General features: G+C 37.3%; 1 protein-coding gene across 1 annotated transcript in view; it reads left to right on the top strand.

Annotated features, from left to right (window-relative positions):
* LOC306865006 (double-stranded RNA-specific editase B2-like) overlaps positions 1 to 23,720 on the top strand; it is a gene marked incomplete at its 5' end in the record, with an annotated part of 166,814 nt that overhangs the window by 10,735 nt on the left and 132,359 nt on the right. The window contains 3 exons of the mRNA XM_079409336.1: positions 16,442 to 16,739; positions 16,789 to 16,992; positions 17,367 to 17,487. Of these exons, the coding sequence (XP_079265462.1) occupies positions 16,442 to 16,739; positions 16,789 to 16,992; positions 17,367 to 17,487 (623 nt within the window). The remainder of the gene's footprint in view (positions 1 to 16,441; positions 16,740 to 16,788; positions 16,993 to 17,366; positions 17,488 to 23,720) is intronic.

Here is a 23,720-nt window from a genome sequence, read left to right as displayed (position 1 = left end):
AGTTCAAGAGGAGGAGGAGGAGGAGGTCCAAGCGAAAAGGTAAAGTTTCTTTCAGTCGTAATTTAACGCTTTCCCTCACAAAGCCGATGTTGCGCGCACATTGCCTGGAATACGCAGCGTTAAGTGGCGATCATCTCCGCGCAACTGCGCAGTCTGGATGTCTGTACGCGGGGTTGTGTTTGATGCTCGGCGGTCGCGTCACAATCGTTCCTCCGTCAAGTTTGTGTAAACATAAGGCTTCAGATGCGCACCGATTCACGCTCGCAAAAGGAAAGACTCGCTGGCGCCGTTTAATTCTCGGTCTGTGCGTCAGTATTTACAGTCCTGATATCTGTCCTTGTAGTAACCTCAAATATAAGATTTGACCTCATTTACGTCCTGCGATTGTAATGTTATACCACATTGTCAGTCTCTTGTGCGCATTTATGGGATTTTTGTAGTTTTGGGGAATTTAAATAAACTGTAACTATGTCTAGGCATGCACAGTGAAAACTGAAATGTGCCTTTATTCCTTAAGGTGTTATTTCTACCCAATCTGACCTTTTAAAATGATTTTTGCTTATGGAACCTAATGTAGACAAATTAAATCAAAATCATAAATGTAGATGTTACAACAACACATCCTACAGTTTAAACTGTAACTGGCTGTATTTTCATCCAATGTCTCAAAAACCTTTCAATGTGTTTTTCTTCATTGCTTATTCAATTCAAAGTGCTATGAACTTCAGCAGGTTACAAGTTTGGCAACACAAACTAATTTGATTTTACTTGAAATTTTAGGTATAAATTAAACTGAAACTGATTTTTTTTTCTTTTTAGCACATTAAATATTAAACTGCTATAGTGCAAAATATCATAAAATAAAATAAACCGTGACAAACTTCCAGCTACTTCCAAGCTTTGTGTGGAATTTATGTGAAGACACCATAAACACTGGTTTTGTGAGATGCACTTTATGAATCTGCATTTATTATTCATATGTATGAATGAACTTGCCAACATGAGTTTATATGACTAAATGAAAGTCATCTTAAAAGGTAAGATAGAGTAGAAATCACTCCTTAAGGTAATAACAGCACATTTTCACTGTAAACAATTACTTGTTAATTTAAATTATGGGTAAATATGCATGACTGTAGTACACCAACAAAAGGTATTTTAACGGTCAGATCATCTAGAAATAGTCCCTCAAGGTAATCGATTGGCGCTCCTTGGATAACTGAGCAATGGCACTGTTATTATATTCCTAATAGGTCTAGTATAGTCCAGCAGCTACAAAACTAGTATAGTATATATTAAAGTACTCCAAATTAGTCCAGAAAAATGGATCTATTTTTTTAAACAGTTTAATATTTTTTGAACAACTACACTGTCAACACAGATTATTATTATTATTATTAAAATGAACAATTTAAATCTATAATTAATTTTTTTAGCTATTGCTATTTTTTTTTTTCATGTGTGTAGAAGCAGGATTTTTTAGGGAAATTAGTTGCACTAGATGTATTTCCATCATCAACTCTGTATGTAATGAGAACAGCGCAGCGTAATGTGATTGAATGACAGCAGGCATGCTTGCTTCTCATTCTTCCTTTGCTGGCTGGTAATAATATGGAGGTGTGTGATGGTGGGGAGGTTCAGAAACACCTTTGCGTCTGCTGTGACAGGTTTGCGTGCTGCGTCTCACCCCGTCACTGCTTATCGTGTGACCCGAGAGAGGCACGGGCCGTGGGCTGGATGGGCTGATAGCACGGCATTGATCAGCTACATTGCTCGCGGTCAGTCTGTCTGTGTGCCTTCGCTGGCAAACGGACACGGATTTGCTTGGAGTTTATTAACGTCTGCATTGCATGGTTTTGCAAAACTGTCAAACATGTGAATAACATTGTAAATAAATCATTATTATTTTTTTATGTAAATATTGAATACAGTGGTTAGGCAATATGAGACTGCAGATCCGTCTCATTGTTCCTGGTTTTGCTTTCGAGGACAATGTGATGGAATTATTCTGGTGGCCTGCGGTGTGGAGTCATTTCATAAAGTATCATTAGCGTTGTGCAATACACACACTGATGTCTGTCGACAACTGCGGCCTGACCTGTAACCCAGAGTATTAATAACCCAAGCAATCGTGGGAACGTAGACAATAGTGGTAGTGAAACATCGATGCAAATATATTTACATAATGGAAATGACAGAATTGGTCACACAACATTAAGCGTTGCATATAAACATTAGAGGAGTGCGTAAGAGTGTGTGTGTGTGTGTGTGTTCGAAGGGCTAATTTATCAGCTGAGCTAATGGGAAATGATGGTGCTGGACAGAAGAGAAGGAACTAGGAATGTCGAAAAACATGCTAGAAAGTGTACGTACTGGTCAGATTATTTAGACCGGCAGATTTTCACAATCATCTTTATCTTTTCCATCATCATTATAATAAAAGATTTTCATTTCCACTGGGACAATATACTTTACTCGGGGGAATTCAGACAAAATTAATCACATAAAACCAGATAACGTCAGCAGATTGTTTTAACTTCTCCTATCTAATCTCTCATAATGGAGATGAAAACATAATACCGTGTCTCGTTCTAACAAACGCTCATTTTTCTGAAAGCCGAAACAATTCGTTTTATTGTATTCCTGGCAAATGGGTGCCGTTCCGGGATTATATCGACATGGCATTTGACCGTCTAATCCTCAGCAAATGCTTCAGATTATTACAGAACGTCCAGTGCATTAAAACCAATGTGTATTCAAATGCACGTAAGAAGATTTTGCTCCTGATGTGTGTTTTTGCGCGTTAGCAGAGGTTACTGAGGTTGCACACATACAAAGAATAGAGATTAGTCCTCAAAACTGGGACAGTTTCTCTTATTGCTATCAAGTATGTGCTTTTTTTTTTTAACCTCATACTTGGTACTCAAATTCTTTTGAACAGGAATGTGTGTGTTGAGGAATCGTATAGTTGTTTGCTGATAAGTTCAAGGTAGCTAAGTATGAGAAGTATTGGTAACACTTTATAATAACTGCACGCTATGAATCATTAGTAAATAGTCAGTTCATCCTTTATAAATCATCCATATAAATCCCAACATTAATAGTCACTAGTAAGCAGTTTATAAGTACAGCTATAAATGCCTTGTTCTTGATCTAAGCATATCTATTACAAAGGAGATTTAAAAGCTCAGTTATCTCTCTAACAGAAAAAATAAAACACAACACAGAGGGATACAGAACTCAGAAATATGTATTTCAAGATGCAAAAAAAAAATAAAAATTAAACCGTACACTTGAATTTGCATTTTTTTATTTTTTCTATGAAATTGAGGATATTTATTTTATCAAGTGTACAGTTGTACAGTTTAATTTTTTGCATCTTGCAAATATTTCTGTGTTGTATTTGTTTAACATTTCTGTTTGGAAGATAAACCTTTAAATCTTCTTTGTAAATGCTTTACGAGGTATAAATTGTCCTCACTTTAGATGAACTCACAAAAATAGATAGCTGGCAACTACTAAATGTCTTATAACTCATGAATTACAGCAGGAATGTGTTAATAAAGCATTTATTAACACACTGAGCAACTTATCACGTGTCTAAATAATAAGATTTATAAATGTTCATTTAAATGGCGTAAGTAAATGATTAATAAACTTTCTAAACGATCTTATGAACCGCTGACAACTCCTAAATAACTGGTTAGTAAATAACGTAATTGACGATCAATTTATCATTTCTAAATTATGAAAATACCATTATTAAACATTATAGATATGCTCAAGAACAAAACATTTATAGCTGTATTTATAAACTACTTACTAATGCCTATTAATGTTGTAACAATGCTTTATAAAGGATGAATTGACTATTTACTAATGCTTAACTGATGATTCATAGTGTGCAGTTATTATAAAGTATTAAATAATACAGTGTTGGATGAGTGAAAGCATTGGTGTAGAAGAACTACATTTAGTTCTAAACTTGTTAAAGGTTAGTGGTTGCTGAAGTGTGTGCGACTCCCCCGCCGTGGCTCATAGCGGAGGGGGTCGTTCTGTTAGTTGGCTCCCGTGTGAATTAACCAGTTATTTACCCCCTGAATATTTTGGGAATTGAGTGTAGTGAAACCCTCCCTACCTACCTTTTTAGAAAGAAAAAAGAAGTTTGCTTAATAGAATGTGCACTTGTAATGCACTTCAGATCTTAAAAGTATATGTTAAAAAAATGACTTGCAGATAGTGGAATTTTAATGAAATAAAAGGACACTTAGGTGTACTTAAGTACACTTATTTATGTTTCTTAAGACATTTGAGTGCACTTTTGAAATATTGTAAATCCTTTTGTGATGCTTTAAAGAAGTGCACTTATTTGATATGTTGATTAACCTAATAAAGCACATGTAAAATACTTGAACTGTAGTGTGTTATTCGTTATTACATATAGAGTTAATAATTTAAAAATTTCAAATATACTAATTTGCTAATTCATCAGGAAAAATGAGTTGTGTGTGTGTGTGTGTGTGTGTGAAATACAACTTATGCTATATATACACCACATCATATATGTTTGTATTATGAATTAAATTAATTAAAATATGAATAGACTTTAAGCATATTTCAAAGACAATACAAGTTGTTCTGAAATTGTGTCATATTAAAAGCAATATTAATTGCTTTTAATATGAATTTAAACTATAATGCATTTAAATTTAATTGCAACTAATATAAAATCAAGTGTCAGAAAACAGTTCACACTTAAGTATATTTGTTTAAAGTGTATTGTTTTTATATAAATACTCTTTAAAAGCATGCAAAAGTGTTCTTTGGTTTTGAATATAGTGTGATTTCTGTAACAGGGTATTTGAAAGCTGAAATGCTGTATTTATTCTTTTTTGTGGTTCATTTAAATGGTTAAGATGTTACAGCCTTGCGTTGGTATCATGTTGTGTATGAATGTATCTACTTCTACTTTTTGGTATGTCTAACAGTGTGTGTGGATGTTGACAGACGTGTTGTCAAATCGGTGAAGTAATTGCCACACACATCTCGAGCTCCAGAAGGTCGAGCGGTTGTGGCGATGCGGTCAGAGGGCACAGGCCTGCAGAGCCACAAACAGGTCTCGAATGCGGCACATATTCCCCATAGGCCAGTTTAGAAAGTAGTTATGCAGCCTTTCTGGCTGTTATTTTGTTCATTATTTGTCTTATTTCATCTGATTTTATATTGTGTTTCTGATTGAAGCAATGTGAGGTGTCTTTAATGAAACTGTATAGAGCAGTTAATAAAAACACATTTACACAGCCTTTATAATTTTATTATATACAAAATAAATAGGTACGATTGGATTGAGGATGAAGATTTAGCTCAGGCATAATCCAGACACCCCAAATCGGTTGTACCGGAAAAGGAAACGCATTTAATCAGATGTAAACACAATTTTTGTCTCGAGCTCTGCTTCATCACTCTCCTCTTTGTGCGCACTGGTGATAAGGAATTTTTTGGTGAACACCGGTATAACACCGCTAGCATTTAAGAAGTTAATGAAGGTCGTCACCAGCGGCAACCAGAGACTTGTGTGACGGCAGCGTTTCAATTCACCGACACTTCCCTGATTAAGCGTGAAATATTCCGTGGTTTAGGACACGGCGTCCTCCACAGTGCGTTTGGCTGGGGAGAGGAGAAAAAAAAAGATATTAACTCTGAACGGTTTCGGCTTCCTCCAGAGGGACTGTCGATAAAATGACCGAAAGAAAGAAATAGCACAACTTTACAAATTAGCATAATTAGTAATTATCTCTTAATAGGCCCTCTTGGCTTTTGAGACTTGCCTCTTGAATTTCTGCTGAAAGTTCACCGAGTGAGAATAAAAAAAAAAATATGCGAAAATGTCTCAATACCACACATGGGCTGCTGAGATAACCGTCTAATTGAGGTGAGACCGTGTCAGTAACATTCACGGGACAAGAAGAACAATCTGGAGCTTCGTTATTTAAAAATCATTGTACAACAATACTGGTAGATGCTATGTGGCCAACACCGTCATTTAGGTCATTTTATTCTTAATAAGATAATATTACATTGAATGAAATTTGGTTTATATTGTTTGAAATGAGATTTAACATTTAAATGTGCATTTTTATCCATCCAGGCTGTGATATTATATTCAAATCACCATATGTGATTTATGTTTATCTTTATATACATTATTGTTCAGAACTTTGGGGTAAGAAAGTTTTGTCTTTGAAAAAAAATTATAATAATAATACTTTTTTTATTAAGCAAGGATGCCTTAAATTGATAAAGTGACATGCTATTGCACACAATTTGTTTCTTTTGCACTTTTTATTCATGAAACATCTGCAGCACAACATCTGTTTTAATATTGTTAATAATAAATGTTTCTTGAGCAGCAAATCAGAATATTAGAATGATTTCTGAAGGATCATGTGACACTGAAGACTGGAGTTATGATGCTGAAAATACAAAAAGAGAGATCTTTTAAATAATACAACATCTTATTGACCCTAAACATTTGCATGGTAGTGCGTCAAATTATATATTAGAATAAAATGAAATATAATACAATATTTACCGATATCGTAGATGTGTAGCTTCGATTTTGAAAATTAGGGAATAATTTCATTCATTTTGTGGTGAAAAGAAACATCCCTTTTTTTATTTAATAATTCATGCATCACATGCTTTATTTCATCACTGTATAGTTCAATGTGTTAATTCTACTTGCGTCCTTCACATTAAAGGGAAATATAGATATTTTAGGTCCTGCCCTCAAAAGTACATAAACATGTTTCTGGCATACGCTGCTAGCGCACTCATCTGATCTGCCTGCCCACTTGTGATTGTGCTGCGAGCAGTTATCAGATGATCAGAGTAATAATATTACAGGCTATGAGAGCTGACAGCACAAGCACATCTCCATAAATACCTCCTGCCTGGAAAACGAGCACCGCACTGCTATGTGGGCCACAAATCAATTAACAATGCCCACGAGCGAGAACTACTGACACGAAGACTTCTAATACTGTGAAATCAGTAGCTTTGCAATAATAATACTAAATCTAATGCTAAAACTTTTATTGTTATTATGCATGCACATTATTTTTTTAAATGTATTTTTATTATCATTTTGCTACATTGCGCATGACGACCTAACACAGTAGGTCGTACAAAATGGCTTATCGTATAAAAAAGTCCTTATTTACTGTTTTTTAAATGCAAAATATGGCATTAAATATGGCAAACATGACACCATAAAAATAGAAAATGACACATTTTGTTCCTAAACGTGACTTTTGAATGGCTTAATGTTTTCAACGACTGCACAAAATACATTGCGTTCTACACAAACCATACTGCAAGTGAACTTAATTTAATGAAACTGTTTTGTTTTGCTTTTTGTGTTTTTCTCAGTGGTTTTTGAGGACGGGAGCATGTCATGTTGGCATCTGCCTTATTTGGATAGCTGCAACCCAGTGACAGATGACTTTGCTCCAAAAATAATGTAGACTTTGGTTTGATGCACAGCTTCTGATGTCAACAGCAGAAGATATGGGAAGCATTTTCTTGACACTGTAAACACATTAATAAGCCTACTTATTTTGTTTTTAGCATTCTATGGTTAGTAGCACTTTAATTTGGAATTATCCTTGTTTATTCCTTGAGATTCGCTACTAAGGCCTGCGACGGGTTTTTGGTTTTGTGACCCGCCAATACAGAAACACTGGTTTAGAATATCTAATATTAGGCTTGTCTGGATATGCTTAAATCATTTTACAGATTTAGATGATGATTCCAGTATAAAAAGAACTCTGGATGACATAAATATGTTCAAAATATAGATTCATGTGGATTTACACTGTCATGCTAGACGTTGTTTTATTCCTCGTGACCCTCACGTGAGAGCAGTAATCCATGAATCTCAGTAACAACATTCCCCATAAAACGCTTATTTAGCACTTAACCATGCCGACCGCATCCCTGCTTGTGCCTGTCCTGGTTGTGGTATTATTTAGATATGATTATTGTGACAGGCGTGAGTGAATGCGATATGAGAGATTTGCTTTGTCTTTGGCAGCAGTGAAAATATATGACGCTGTCATATTCATCATTCCACACGCTGCCGTCTTTAAATAACATTTCCGTTCCTCGTAGCCTTCAGTAAAGCTGCCTTCATCCATCGATTTCAACATCATTTAGGGGCCACGTGCGGCCACGGCTTATCTTGCAAATCCTTTAAAAGGTGTTTAAAAAACCTTGGTGTGCATTAGCTTTGTCTAATCTAATTCTTACACTCTGTCGTTCTGTCTGTTTCGTGAATAATTTTTTTTTCTCTTCTTTCTTTCGTTATTGTGTGTTAGGCCTGTTTGTTTCTGGGCAGGTCCGTATTTGTATTCAAACACTGTATGTTCGAATTGCTCATCTATTTCGTGTGATAGCCCAGAGTGTATTTGGTTTTCACACAGAGTGAGCTCTGACACTCTCTCAGGGTGAGATTTGCTCTCTCGTTGTTTGCGTACCGGCTGCCAGGAGTCAGAAAGGACAGGTTTTTTGTACTAGAGAGCAACGCTTTCTCTTTTGTGTGCTTTCTGTGGTTAAACTACCTGGTCTCCTCCAAAGCCGTGTCTGGTCAGCTGATGGAGGTTGAAGGATACGCCGGACCCCGGGCGACGTGTGATATCAGGCTTATAGGACACAGAGGATGTTTAGATATTGCAGGTTTTTTTTGGTTTCGGTAATAACCAAGCGTGCACAAAACTATGCAATCACTTGCAGTAAATTAGGTGAAGCAGAAAAAGTGACGAACAATACCTCCTGTAGAAAAAAAAAAACCTGTAGATTGTCTCAATTATCACTTTCTCAGGTAAATGTCTTTTTTAACCTCACTTGTCAAGGATCTCTTGTTTATTATGATAATTAAAGCAATTAATTTATAAATTCATACAAGAGGGAAATGTAATTTACGAACCAAATTTGTGTGTGAAATCTGTGTATGTACATTTTCACAAAAAAATAATAATTCAAATTCAATTAAATGTTTTTTTATTTATGAAAAAATATAGGAACAATTGAAACCACATGTGTTGCCTTTAAAACATGTAAACATTTTATACATAGATACTGTATTTCATTTAAAGTAAATTTAATCCTATGTGAGAACTGCTAAATTCTTCTGTATGTACGAATATGAATAATCCACGCAATTATTAGTACATGAGACCCATTATTTTCTTTCTAAACTTTCTCAAGGACATTTTATACATAAACACCTAATACATTTTTAAATGAAATGGCTATGTCATGAGAAATGACAAGTTCTTCTGTGCATATAATGCAATTATTAATGAATGAGACACATAATTTTTTTCTTTATAATCTTTTTAAAGGACATGCCCTACATACAGTGTGTTTTAAATGTAAAAAGTCATCTTAAAATGTTTTAATTTTTTTTAAGTTTTCCTGCTCCATGTCACACGTGTACACACACACACACACACACACACACAACGAGTCATATCATCTCTGTCTGACCACCTTTCAAGAAAATTCAATGGCTGTTCTATCATTAAAATATTCTTGGCAAAGCAAAATGAGTGCTCTTTCAAGTGCAGGTGAAAAGAATACATCATAACACTTATTTTGCTTGTATGTGTGTATATGCGAGCGAGAGAGAGACAGGAAAGCACTGATAATGTTTGCGGTCGTGTCCATATGTAAGGCTGATAATCCTACTCTCTGCCCACAGCTGAAAGAGGGTCATTGTCCTATTCTTGCTATTGTGATAGAGGTTCATTTTAATTTGAATGGACCGTCAGAACAAGAAGAGTCTTGAATGTGTCGCCCACATGCACACACACATCAGTGCATGACACTACACACACACACAGGCTCTGTTCCGAAACCTAGCGAGCTGTCTTGCTACTGTATATACTGTCTGCTTACACAGCATCTTAAATTTAGTGGAGTCTTATAAGTGAAAGTTTTGGAATTTTTGACACCGACTGTACCTCTGTTTTCCTACTCAGCATTTGATGTCAGTAGAGTTTGGAATTAGCATGTTGCTAAGCTAAAAACACAGTAAGTAGAATAGGCATTAAAAATTCATATATGAATGCAGCATTCACATTAGATTTATTTATACAGGGATTGTGTTAAATAAATAAGGAACATAGAACTATAAAATAACTTGAACATTTTAAATATGAAACTTTTTTTTTTTTTAGTAATTGATTGATTGATTGATTGATTCAAAACGGCTGATTCATTCAGAAATGAAGCAAGTGAACTGCTGATTTCAGAATCCTACTTTTGCTATTTCTGCCCTAGTATGATATGCTAAAAATAGTAAGAGTAATATACGAGTATGCAGTGTTGACTTTAGCAACTGTCTTTATGGTGGCTTATTGAATGATTGACTCACACAATTCATAAAAAAATGCTTAAATAATTCAGGAACGAAACACCATTGTGTTAATCAGATATGCAGCGAATAACAAAACGGAGCAGAACAGTCCATGCTAACAATATTGTCTAAATGTACTTCACTTAATGTTAACAGTTTTTATTTAGTTATTTATTAAATACTATTGTATAAGGTATAAAATAGTGATCTATAAATGAGTGTCTTGCTCAAGTCTGTACTGGTAAACAAATATGGTATTTCAAAAATGGACTCTTTGACCTAAAAGCGGACAGATGGCCAACCTACAGTAGATCGCACAGTCATGGAAAAACTAAAGGCCTATACACAATTTTAAAATGGCTTTCTGGGCCTGCAAAAGGAAATAGAAAATTCTGGGGACTATACAATTTTTAAGTTACGCTCAGCTCTAAAATATTCCTCAGCTACAAATCTTTGTGAATACAGTCTCTCTAAAATTATTTTTAAAACCTCTTTTCCAGTAGTTCATGATTAATGTATCAGTCATGGACAATTCATGAAAGTTCATTAATCAAAAGGTGTGGGAACATTTTCATTTACTTCATTTATGTATCTTTTATTTAAGATAGATATGCATTGCTACCTTAGATTTTGGATCTTAGAGCAGTGGTTCTTTTAAAAAAAACAGTGCTTAGATTTTTCTTCAAGACAGTGTAGTGTACAAAAATAAACCAAAATATCCTTTTGGAATGGCCTTTGCATCAGGCACATGCCTATGATGCCTTTAAATGCAGTTTACTTTAGCCGGATTACTTGGTTTTTGGAACTGAGCCATGGAGTTTCTCTTACTCATACTCACGCAATGAGATACACATACTCTGTTTCTCTATAAAACTCACCAAACGCACGCGCTCCTGCAAAATCGAGACAGGGCAGTGTGATGAACTCTCTGCAATGGAAGCTATTATCTTGTTGTCACCTGTTCCTGCAATTCTTCCTGCCTGCCACTCTCAGCTTGAGTTAAAAAACTATTGGAAGGCCGATAAAGAGAAAGCATGAGAGAGACTGCTGTGTGGAGCACTTTGTACAGCAAGGTAGCACTTAACTTTCCGCTCTGTAATATGTACTTAACTGAGTAAATTTTGAGTGAAAGTCAAGAGCGTGTTCTGAGCAGTACTGTGTGTATGTTAGCAAGAGGGTGGTTGTAAATGGTGGGTCATCTAGTTATGGGCAATAGTAAATCAAACGGTGGCCAGCAGTGATGAAATTACTTCTTTCTCATGATTCTTTATTGAATTTGAGGCGCTGGTATGTTGCCCACACTGGATTTGAGAAGCGGGTCGCATGTAATACACGGCTCGCCATTGAGAGTGTATGGACCAAGCTGCCGCAAAGCAGCAGAACCCAGACAGGGCCGTCCACCCGTCGGCTTGCATCCATATACCTATCTGGGCTTAGCAAAGGATGAATGGTTACAGAGCATCAGAGGGTGAGCGAGACAGCGAGCAAAATGGGAGACGGGGCTTGCTGCCAGATGGAGCTTATAATGTCGCTAATCTGTGTCAGCTTGTTTGTGCGAGTGTCTCGGAGAAGAACTTCTGACAGGAACACAATTCACTCCTGTGGCTGGATCACACTGATAGCAATTCAAGCTTTGTATTGCTGCTTCTTATCAACAGCCCGAATCTGGACGATTAGCGACTACATAAATATTCGTTTTCCGCTTTCTGCTTGCTTAGCAGTTTCACTTATTTCACTCAGGTTGAACTGTATGGCATGTTTTAAAAAATGAGGACATTCATTGTTTGGTTAATTTTCAAATGGAAGAGCTGCAGCCTAGCGGTTAGCATACAAATCCAGACATGTATCCACCATATTTTGCAATGTGGAAGCTATGTTCTGTGAATGTGAGACTTAGGATTTATTAGCCACTACTGCACTACTGGTAAATATCTAGAAGAATATCAAAGTGCAGTAAATGGTTAAATTACTGGCAGTAAACCAGTGTGTTTGTTTACAATAAAATGGATTGAAACGATATAAAGAATACTAAATTCAGGCAGAAAAATTGACTGTTTTTGTTCAGCTAAAATCACTGCAAGTAAATTACATGGAAGCCTCACACATTCAAGTTACAAATGGCTGCACACACTCTTACATTTAAAAAAAAAATAAGGTTGATATTTGGTGCAGTACAACCCCATTTCTTCCCCTGTCCTTGACATTTCCTGTCATCTTTCTCAACATGTACTAACCAGGCTGTGCATTAAGCAAGAAGCTATTATTCTGAACTCAATAGAAAAAGCCTTCTGAATCTGAGTTTGTAAACAAGCATTTTAAACATATGCTCTAATTTGGATTTTGAACTAAAGATGCGTTAATTTAGTTATTTCTAAGTGTTTTGACTGGTTAGGACAGTGTCTTTTTTTTATTTATTTTTTTTTTTTATTTACAGACGAATCAATAAAATTTAATTTTAGACCTAATTAATGATTTAAATTAATCGGATGAATTTAACTTAATTGCATCTATTAATATTTGCTTAAATGGAAAAAGCCCTTAAATGAAGATAATTTAAAGACGCACAGATGGGCTGGACCGACTGCAGACTTGTCAAGGTTGTACTTAATGTTTGAATTGTTCAGATAGTAGGACATTTTATGTGCAGGAAAGGGGGCATGAACAATTTTGTTAATTTACTTTACAAAAAATTGCTAAAGTTATTGCAAAAATGTCACAATTTTGTGGAAGTAACATAACTGACTGAATAACATCAGAAATTATAAAACTGTGAAATTTCTAGGAAATGGATAGTGCTTTTGTGTTTCAGAGAGGTGGGCAGAGCGAAGGTGTTAGGTTGATCCCTACAGAAGATGGATTCTGCTCTGGTGTGTGGGTCATGATCTATTACACACGCAGGGCTAATCGCTCTCACTATAATTCCACGCTCTTGCTTCTCTCTCTCTTCCTGGATCTTCGTGGCTCTCTTCCTCTGACACCGCAATACCACACAGGCCCGGAGGTCAGGATTACTGAGAAATAGTGGGAAATGAGAAATCTTGGTTTGAGGGTACTTACTGAGAATATGAAATGTGCAAATTTACAACAGCTCTGTCTTTTTGATTGGTTTATTCCTTTTAGGGGTAGTCATGGCCTAATTGATAGAGAGTTGGACTTGGTCGTGGGTTCGAGTCTCAGGTCCGGCAGGGATTGCAGGTGGGGGAGTGAATAACCAACACACTCTCCACCCTCAATACCACGACTGAGGTGAGACCCTTGAGCTAGGCACCAAACCCCCAACTGCTGCCCACTGCTCCGGGTGTATGTGCACTTGGATGGGTTCAATGCAGAGCACAAATTCCGGGTATGGGTCACCATACTTGGCCACACACCACTTCCCCTTTAATTGTCCCAAGAAACTGCACCCACCTGTGATCCTTTGGTCAAATATGAAATTGTAGAACTTTGGGGCAGTAAAGAACTCTGTACAACAATTTGTTTTAGTACTACAGGTGGTTTGGAATGTTCTGATTTGTTTGCCATGTTTTTTGGAAGAACATACCATCCAAGGATCTTTGGGAGGACATTGAGCCCCATTGTAGTCATTTGTCTATCATCTTTTGTATTTTAATTGTTAGCTTTGAGTATGTATGTATGTATGTATGTATGTATGTATGTATGTATGTATGTATGTATGTATGTATGTATGTATGTATGTATGTATGTATGTATGTATGTATGTATGTATGTATGTATGTATGTATGTATGTATGTATGTATGTATGTATGTATGTATGTATGTATGTATGTATGTATGTATGTATGTATGTATGTATGTATGTATGTATGTATGTATGTATGTATGTATGTATGTATGTATGTATGTATGTATGTATGTATGTATGTATGTATGTATGTATGTATGTATGTATGTATGTATGTATGTATGTATGTATGTATGTATGTATGTATGTATGTATGTATGTATGTATGTATGTATGTATGTATGTATGTATGTATGTATGTATGTATGTATGTATGTATGTATGTATGTATGTATGTATGTATGTATGTATGTATGTATGTATGTATGTATGTATGTATGTATGTATGTATGTATGTATGTATGTATGTATGTATGTATGTATGTATGTATGTATGTATGTATGTATGTATGTATGTATGTATGTATGTATGTATGTATGTATGTATGTATGTATGTATGTATGTATGTATGTATGTATGTATGTATGTATGTATGTATGTATGTATGTATGTATGTATGTATGTATGTATGTATGTATGTATGTATGTATGTATGTATGTATGTATGTATGTATGTATGTATGTATGTATGTATGTATGTATGTATGTATGTATGTATGTATGTATGTATGTATGTATGTATGTATGTATGTATGTATGTATGTATGTATGTATGTATGTATGTATGTATGTATGTATGTATGTATGTATGTATGTATGTATGTATGTATGTATGTATGTATGTATGTATGTATGTATGTATGTATGTATGTATGTATGTATGTATGTATGTATGTATGTATGTATGTATGTATGTATGTAAAGTCTGAAGGTGAACGGCCATAACCACAAAAGGACCATTCATACTTAAAGAAATGGGCTTCTTATGTTGTCATTTTTAGCCATCCAATCATGGAGTGCTCCGAAGCGGATCATTTGGAGATCACCGATCAGTCCTCTGCTGACTATCGGTGTGGTCTGAATTCAAAGCAATCTTCAGGAAACTATCAGGGGACATATGGACTGGCCCATTGTTAAAAGGCTGAAACGCAATATCATTAGGTTGAGGACTCCAGAGCCGAGGAGCCAGTGGAATAGATTTATTGTCTAATTTTCACTTATTAGAGTTCCATAATGAACACCCTGTTCACTACACAGAAGAATTTTACTCCATGATTGAAGACATCCTGTCTGGCCCGCCTTGCCTATACCTACAAATTCCTCCAGCTCTCAGTCCATGGGCCAGCGAAAGATTGCAATTTGATCCTTTATTGGCAATCCACGGGGGCTAGCGGCCAGCCGTCAAAATGCCCATTATCGCCTCCTAAGCAGGTGTTGCGATGTATTGCACCTTTATCACAATGCAGATTTGTGGCAATCCATTTTTCAATTTAGTCTCCTGCCTGAGATAAATGAACAGATGTCCATTGATTTTCTCCCCACTGCAGTCACACGCCTTGTTTACACCTGACAGCCACGACTTTATAGCTGAGTGATCATTTGAAGTAACACGCATTATAATTAGCCATTTTTAATTAGTCTGACAATTGGCAGGCCATTTACCGAGGCTCTAATTGTACACATCCCTCACATCTCTTCTTTCGTTAACCTCCAGTGAAGTGAGTCAGCTGAATTGCTCTGCAATGCTCAAGCTAAATCAATGCGACCCTCCACCCTTGCCAAGGGCCTCTCACCACTTATCACACAGCTCTTTAGAGGGAGCACCTTTTTTTTTTTTTTTCACACTCACTCTTTTATCGACTGGCCCTGAGCGCCAACACTTTAGAGAAAAAAAACATCCATTTCAACTTAATTTGATAGTCATTATAGTTGGCGCGCATTACTACAATTGTTGCTCATAAGGGCTAGATGTCTTCCCGTGACTAAACATACCACTTCAAGCTAAAGCGCAACAACTCTTTCTTCCAGCGCCGAATGCAGACTGGATCGCATTTCAACATTTGAAATCCCCCATAGTAGTGTTCTGTTATTTTTGTCTCCTTCTGAAACAACATACAAAGTCCCCAAGCACTTGTCATCTCTTTGTGTCTCCGACTCTATTTGACAAGATCACAATGCCCAAAGCATCTTCACAGGATTCTGTTCACCAGCTGGTTATTTAGCTATAAATATACACATATAAAACAAGACTTGCTTGGTACCATCTTGTACTAATGAATAGAGTCAAGTGGCGCGCAGCAGATATGCCCTCAAATGCATGCTGTCACCAGCGATTTAATTGAGCCTCTGAAAACGGTCCTATTGTCTTAATGTCAGCATCCCATCAGCCCTCAGTAATGTGCAGCTCTTACTGTCGGTGCAGCTCTGGCAGCTATGACATAGCGCATATAAGCTCTGGCAGGGGGTTAGGAAGGGTGGAGTACCTTCATCAAGCTCTTCAGGTGGCACAGGAGGAGAAATTGCAAAAGAGTGAGCCACGAAATAGGACGTGTGGTGAGGCTTTATCAGGAGAGCCAGGAAAGTGGAGCAGTAACATTCGGTTAGGGTCGGTTATGAGAGAGCACGAATGTAAGAAAGTGATGGATGAGGAAACAGGGACACTTGTCACGGAGAGGTGGGCAGCACGCTGGGATAGTGGTACAGTTGTGACGTCTTCCGTACAGGGGTCAGTGGGCCTGGTCTTCCCTAGCCGATCCTCTGAAGACCAGCGGTCTACGTTGGAAAGGACACGCTCCGCAGGTGCAGGAGAAAGATGGATTCCTAAAGCACAGAAAGAAACGGAGGGAAAGAGGGGTTAAGCACTGGGGTGACTGGCTGTCCCGGTTTAGAAAAGGACAGGATGATGGATGGAGTGTGGAGGTGGAGAGGTAAAGGAAGGAGGTTGTTGAGACAGGTGATAGCACATTAAACCAAGGCCTTGCCGGGAAGGCCGGCCTCTGCTGAGCCGGAGAGTTGCTTGGGTTAAGTGCAATACACTTGTTTGTGTTGAGGCTCTACAGAAAGGCAGCGCTCTTAGGCACAAGGCAGCGAAAAATGAGAAGGCTTAGAGCAGGGAGGAGACACGGGAGAGTAGATCTCAAGCTCCATTGAGCACAATTACAAGGAAATGACAGGAGGATTGGGACAACAAAGAGGGCCGAGAAGTGCTGTTATTTGACGGAGCGATCCAGAGGGTGGAAGTTAGAAGGTTAAGGCCTTGCTGTTTGTTGCCTCTCTCCTTTTGTTCTTCTCGTGGCCGCAGCCATTTAGACAGTGGTGGAGACAGTGATGGGAGTGATGGGATTAAGTTTGGCTCGTTTAAGGCAAATTGGCAGTTTCAGGGAGCCAGAGGAGAAGAGGAGGGAAGCTGGCGTGCAGGGAATGTCAGTGATTATTATGGGGTGGGCACAAGTTGCTGCTGCCTTGCTGTGAAGGGGCTGTGAAGCACGGCTCTGCCTCTGCTCAGCTTGAAGATGTCAAGCACACAGTCTCTGCAAGCTGGTAGTACGCTCATCACAAAAGCATCCCCTGCTTCTCTGGCATCTCCTTCTAACCGCCCCTCACATTGCTCTGAATGTGTGTCAGAACAAACCCACCAATAAACTGCCAGATCTTTATCTCTCGAACCTGGAATCTCCATTTAAATGGTCCATATGCTGTTGATTCTGCTTCGTTCTTAAGTTTGAGATAGATAAACAATCCAAGATGAGGTGTAATTTGGCCCCAACACAATTCCAAAAGAACTCAAAGCAAATGCTTTATTATTAATTCAACACTACGGTTTGGAGGCATTTCAGCAAGTCTCCAGAGGTGGGAATTCCCTTGCCGTGAAAGTGAAGTCACCTGGAAGGGAAGAGCATTTGAAGCCAGGAAACAGATGTTCTGACATGTTGGTGTACAGTTTGACCCCTCATTTCTCACACTTTCCAGTAGTCTAAAACCTGATTCTAAGAACTGTGTATTGAAAAAAGGGTCATTAAAAGAAAAACATTTGTGCTGGGCCAGTAGTGCGGGAGGGAAAGCGCTTGGCGGAATTGGTGACAACTAAAAGTGGGACAGTTGCACAGCTGTGGTGCATTGTCGAGGGACTCTTACATTGGTGCCACTGTATCTCATTGTCACAGAGAGCAGAAAAAAGTCAGGACAGGGAGACCCCATTGCAGGTTCTCTATTATTTCCTAATGAGTGTTTCTGTGATTTGGGAGCGGTGGGGAGGAAAAGAAGACACAAAAAGGGATATATGAATAATTTATCGATAAATTACAAGTAAATGTTGACTGGAACTTTCAAGTGTCAAGATTTCAAGCTTCCAAATGGATGTAAATACCATAAAAGTATTGCAACGTATCCCATACAACTTGTGTGCTATGTAAGACTTCTGAAGTCATAAGTGTAATAGTTTGTGGAACAGCCTGATTTGATTTCTTATTCTCTGAGAACATTCCTTCTCTAATAAGCTGATTCCTGAACGAGTCATTTAAACATGTTTTGAGGACCAGATCAGCTGATTAATAGAGAAGTTCTCCAAAAGAAAGATCTGAGAGCCTACAGTAGATGTCAAAATTTTTAGTCAGTGTCAGATTTTGACCTGTTCATCACACGAAGCTTGTGAGTCAGATGACTTCTAATATATTTTGGGATATTTTTGTAACACTTTTATGGTGGATTTGTGTCCATTTTGAAGCTTGACCGCTTCAGTTTCCAGTCATTATAATTGTGTGGAAAACAGTCAGCTTTTAGAATTTCTTGTTCTTCCCTAAATAAAGCAAGATATGTTAGTTTGGAACAACATGAGGGTGATTTAAATAATACATTTTAATTTTTAAGTAGCTAACCATTTTTATCCAGCTTGCTTATACAAGTTTAACATGATTCTAGATATAAGGAAAGTCTGTAAGCTTCTTTACTGGACTTTTGTATCACCGTCTGTAGTAATAGTGGATGTGTTTTTAGTGTTACAGTCAGTTAAACTGAGTCAAAGACCACCGTACATTTAAAGATGGCTGTCAGGACCTGTGTTAACCTACTGATCAAAAAAGAATTGTTTTATACCTCATTGTTATTCTCTTCAGATATTTTCACATTTATTACTTTATTGGTAGTGGGAGGTCCTTGTGATGAACTCAGAGCTGTATATTCTCCTGTTTCAGAAATGTAACTGCAGATTTGGGGTTAATAGCTCATCCCATTGACCTTTTAATAGCCTGTAGTATAATTCACCCCAAAAGACCTTTTGTTTAGTAATTACTGTTTGCAGAGATATTAAATGCCTCTAGACCTTTCCAGCACTATCTTCAGTTCAAATAGATCAAGTGAGTTTATTGCCTTGGTTTGGTGTTTATCCCTTCTTTCATGTCATATAAATTAAAGCCGTGTTACTGAGGTTGATTCTCACAGGCAGTTGGCACTAGAGAGCCCTGAAGTGAATGATGGTGTCAGTGAATTGCATTGACTCTGTGCCTGAATATATGGGACAGCTAAGGTGATGACAGATAAATGGGGCCCGGGAGAGCGCAGAGAGCCACTCCAGATTCCCATCTCCACGTATTTCACTCTAAATTATTGTTCTCCTTCACCACAGAGGGCCCTCTTGCCTACTTGAAAACCCTGCAGATCAGGCTACTACAGATGCAGGCCATGCGTGCACAAACCTGTACGCTAAAAATCCACTAGGTATGTTCGGAATGTACTTTAAAGTACACATACTGCATGCTAGGAACTTTCATAAACGGTAGACAAGAGTTGATCTGTGTGCATGGAATAACGTTGATGATGTACTGCTAGAATACGCAGTGTAACATTTGAGAACACTGCATGGAGTACTGTATCCTACAATACAATGCTCTAGACTTGACCTTCCATTTCTAGAGTGACCAAACAATCTGTAATCAGTTGCCCTGTTTGGTTACACTTTTTCAAATGTCCACTTTATACATTCTATGAACTTTGCAGCTACACTATATTTGAACTAACTCATGAATTTGCAACTGTCAACTACTCTGAGTATTAGTAGACTGTTAGATTAGGGTTAGTAGAATACATTGACATACAGATTTACTTGAAGTCTGTTGAATGTCTGGGAATCATCAAAATAAAATGTTAGCAGATATTAAGCAGACAGTTTACTAATACTCTGCAACTACATGTTCACTTGCAGTCATTAAAGTAACTTATAATTAGCAGAATGTCTAAAGTGGACCATAAAATGTGAGGTTAGTTTCATGATTTTTACCAGTTTGATAATTTAACATGCAATATTATTTTCAAAATACAGTAGTATGCAGTACACTGTATAGTGTCGCAAATAGTCTGCAAAATGTCACAAGAACACTTAACCAATTTATGCAAGTTTGATGCAATGCTCTCTTGGCATTAGCAGGTGGTATTTTTGAGCAATGCATTTGATTGACTCAGTTTGTTTAAGCCCAAAATGTTTCCTAATAGAGTCATCAGGCCCCACTCATTGGCTAATAGTTTAATTGGGTCCATCTGGAGGTGGCTGTGATGGGGAGGCCACCGCCGTCTGAGGCGCATGGAGGGTAATTTGTCATCCTGTATTCAGTGACTGGCGTGCTGTTGCGGGAAAAGTGTAGGGAAGCTTTTTGGCAGATGCCCAGCCTCTATCATAACTGTGAAATGATTGGAAGATTTCACGGTCACCTGGGATTTTAGAGGAGTCCAGATGCCCTCCACATACAATCATTCACTATACCAAGTAATGAATGGAGATTACCACACTTTTTAGAGAGCTAAACACCATGTGAGATATGAAATATCACACTTTCACTCTAGTATACACCTTATACACTTTTATTTTCCATAAAATGTCTAAAACTTCTGAAGAGCATGTAGATATGATTAGAGAAAGCCGAGTTTTGTCTCTGTCTGTCTGGATCATTTTTTCTGATAAGAGTGAAAGCTTGGCCTCTAATTTATTAATGAATGAATCTATTTTAATTATTGATAACATACATTTTATTCAAAGTAATATTTATACATCAATACAGAAAATATTCTTGGCATAAAGTGCATGTTAAATGCTTGTCTAAACTAATTTGTATGGTTTAATTTGTTGACGTTTGATTAAAAAGCAAAAAAAAGTCTCATAAGTATGATTTAACTGAATTAAAAAGGTGATGATTTTTAAAAAGTTTCAAATTAAATATTTAATTATATGATAAAAATAGATCAAATAGCCAGATTATGCTGCGCATTGCTGGGAATATGCAAAGTGGGCAAAACATTGCATTAATACCTAATACCTAAGAGCCTAATATGGCACCCCCTATGACGTTCTGAAGCTTGCCCTGCAATGATCCACGCAAACGTGAATATTGCGACTGTACAGTCAGGAGCTGGGTTACACAAAAACTAAAACACTAAACACTCAAATATGTTTAAATAAATGTTGAAATTATTTTTTTTAGAGAAGCCTACAATGTGCACACTATAAAAGCAACTGGTGCAAGCTGTTAATCACTTAAATTGGTTTACGTCCACCAATTGCGTGAATTCTCCGGTACCTCTCCCTCCTCTGATCATTTGATCAGTCACCCCACTTTGTTCCAGGACCTCGCAAGTTACTAATTAAGCACTGCCTTCAAGAAGCCGAAATGCGTTGATTTTGATGCGGACGATCACCGGCGAATTTAGAACATTCACAAATTAGGGGTGGTGATGGCGCAGTGGATAAGACACATGCCTTTGGTGTGAGAGACCCGAGTTCGAATCCACTGTGAGACACCAATGTGTCCCTGAGCAAGACACTTAACCCCTAGTTGCTCCAGAGGCGTGCGACCTCTGACATATATAGCAATTGTAAGTCGCTTTGGATAAAAGAGTCAGCTAAATGAATAAATATAAATATAAATTAAAATGTGCTTTCGTGCTTTGTCTGGCGCTGAGCCAGAAATTTGGTTTCAGATATTTAAATTAATTACTAGCAAAAAATAATTTTTGTTAAATAGTACACACTGATGTTTGTAAGTTTGTTAAATGTGGTGTGTAAAGAAAGTGGCAATAATAATCCATTCAATTAAAATCTGATGGTGTGTTTTATATAGAATACCCCCCCCCCCCCGTAGCCCCCCTAAGAATTATACATGCGCCCCCAGGTTGAGTGTCCTGGCGCCAGGACTGGCTGGTTTGCTTACACCAGCCTTTTGCCAGTACACAAAATAAGATACATTTCACCTGTATCATTAGTTCTCCATATGTTGCGCCACCCAGACAACACTATTTCTACTGGCCTGCCATTTTCAGGACTGACTCTGCAGCCATGTCTCAGGTTAAAAAGCAGTTTTAGAAGAGCACATAAATGGAAATCCAGCCAGGGAAGCTGCTTCCATGGGATAATACAGTCACTACATTCAGTCGCTTCCTCAAAGCTTTAGTTGCTGACACACAGCCGATGAAATATCCTTCTACCAGAACATGCCTTTGAACTGTCAGTGCATTCCCTTATCTTGTCAACTAGTGTCACTTTACCTCCCTGATGTTTTAATATTTATTTATTTTGCAGGAAAACACATTTGACTGCTTTGCTTTTGCATTAGATGACAAATGTTTTGGAAATTGTTGGTGCAGTGAAACACGAGCTGTATAAAAGGTGTAGAATCTCATTTGATTGATTGAATGGAGCCACTTTCCATTATAACAATGCTGTGGCCACTAAAATGACCTTTAAATGGAACCTGGCCTGTATGCTAACTAGCCCAAGGTCACCCATGTGTTGTGACTGTACTATAACAGCATGACAATGCCCACGGGTCTGAACCTCATGCTCTGATTGAGTATGAGTGCGAACTAGTTGTGTTCCCTGCTTGGACGCTCAGAGACCAGTAAGGTTGAATGCACTGTGGCCGCGGCTGTAAAATGGAACGCAATGTTTCCATTAGCTTGTAACAAAAGTTGGAGTCACTGGGCCAACCTTTTTCCATTTCTGCAGCAGATACCTGTGAAATTATGTCTGAGGTCGACAAATTGTGCTCCCATTAAAACAAAAGAGGACATTTGGTGACACTGTAATATGTGAAATGCTAATTCAATGTGCAGCACTGCTGTTTCATAATGTGACCTAGAACTAACATGATTTTTCGTTTCAGTCTGGAAGAACATAGTACATTATGATCACAAAATAACATTATAATAACATGAAGATGAAGAGTCAATTTTGGGCCCTATGTGTTCTCTACATACCTACATAGTTTGGGGTCTATAGTCTGTACATATCAATAATTTGGGGTCGTTTTTTTTTTTATCCCCATTCATTCATTTTATTAAGCAAGGATGCATTAAACTGATCAAAAGTGACAGTAAAGATTTCCCTTTTCCAAAAAAAAACTGTTCTTTTGAACTTTTTTTATATTCATCAAAGAAACATGAAAGTTTCTTGAGTAGCGAATCAGCATATTAAAATGTTTTTTGAAGGATCTGATGGATCACTTGACGTGGAAAACTGGAGACTTTTTAAAATAGCTTTGCCATCACTGGAATAAATAACATTTTAAAATATATTAAAATAGAAAACATTCTATACTAACTTTTTTTTTTTTTTTTTTTTTTTTAAATTCAATTTTAAGAAAGTTCTGATTCTTTCCTTTTGTAAAGTTTAATT

This window comes from Barbus barbus, assembly GCF_936440315.1.
Source record: "Barbus barbus genome assembly, chromosome: 46".
Lineage (NCBI taxonomy): Eukaryota > Metazoa > Chordata > Actinopteri > Cypriniformes > Cyprinidae > Barbus > Barbus barbus.
This window is presented reverse-complemented; position numbering and strand designations above follow the sequence as displayed.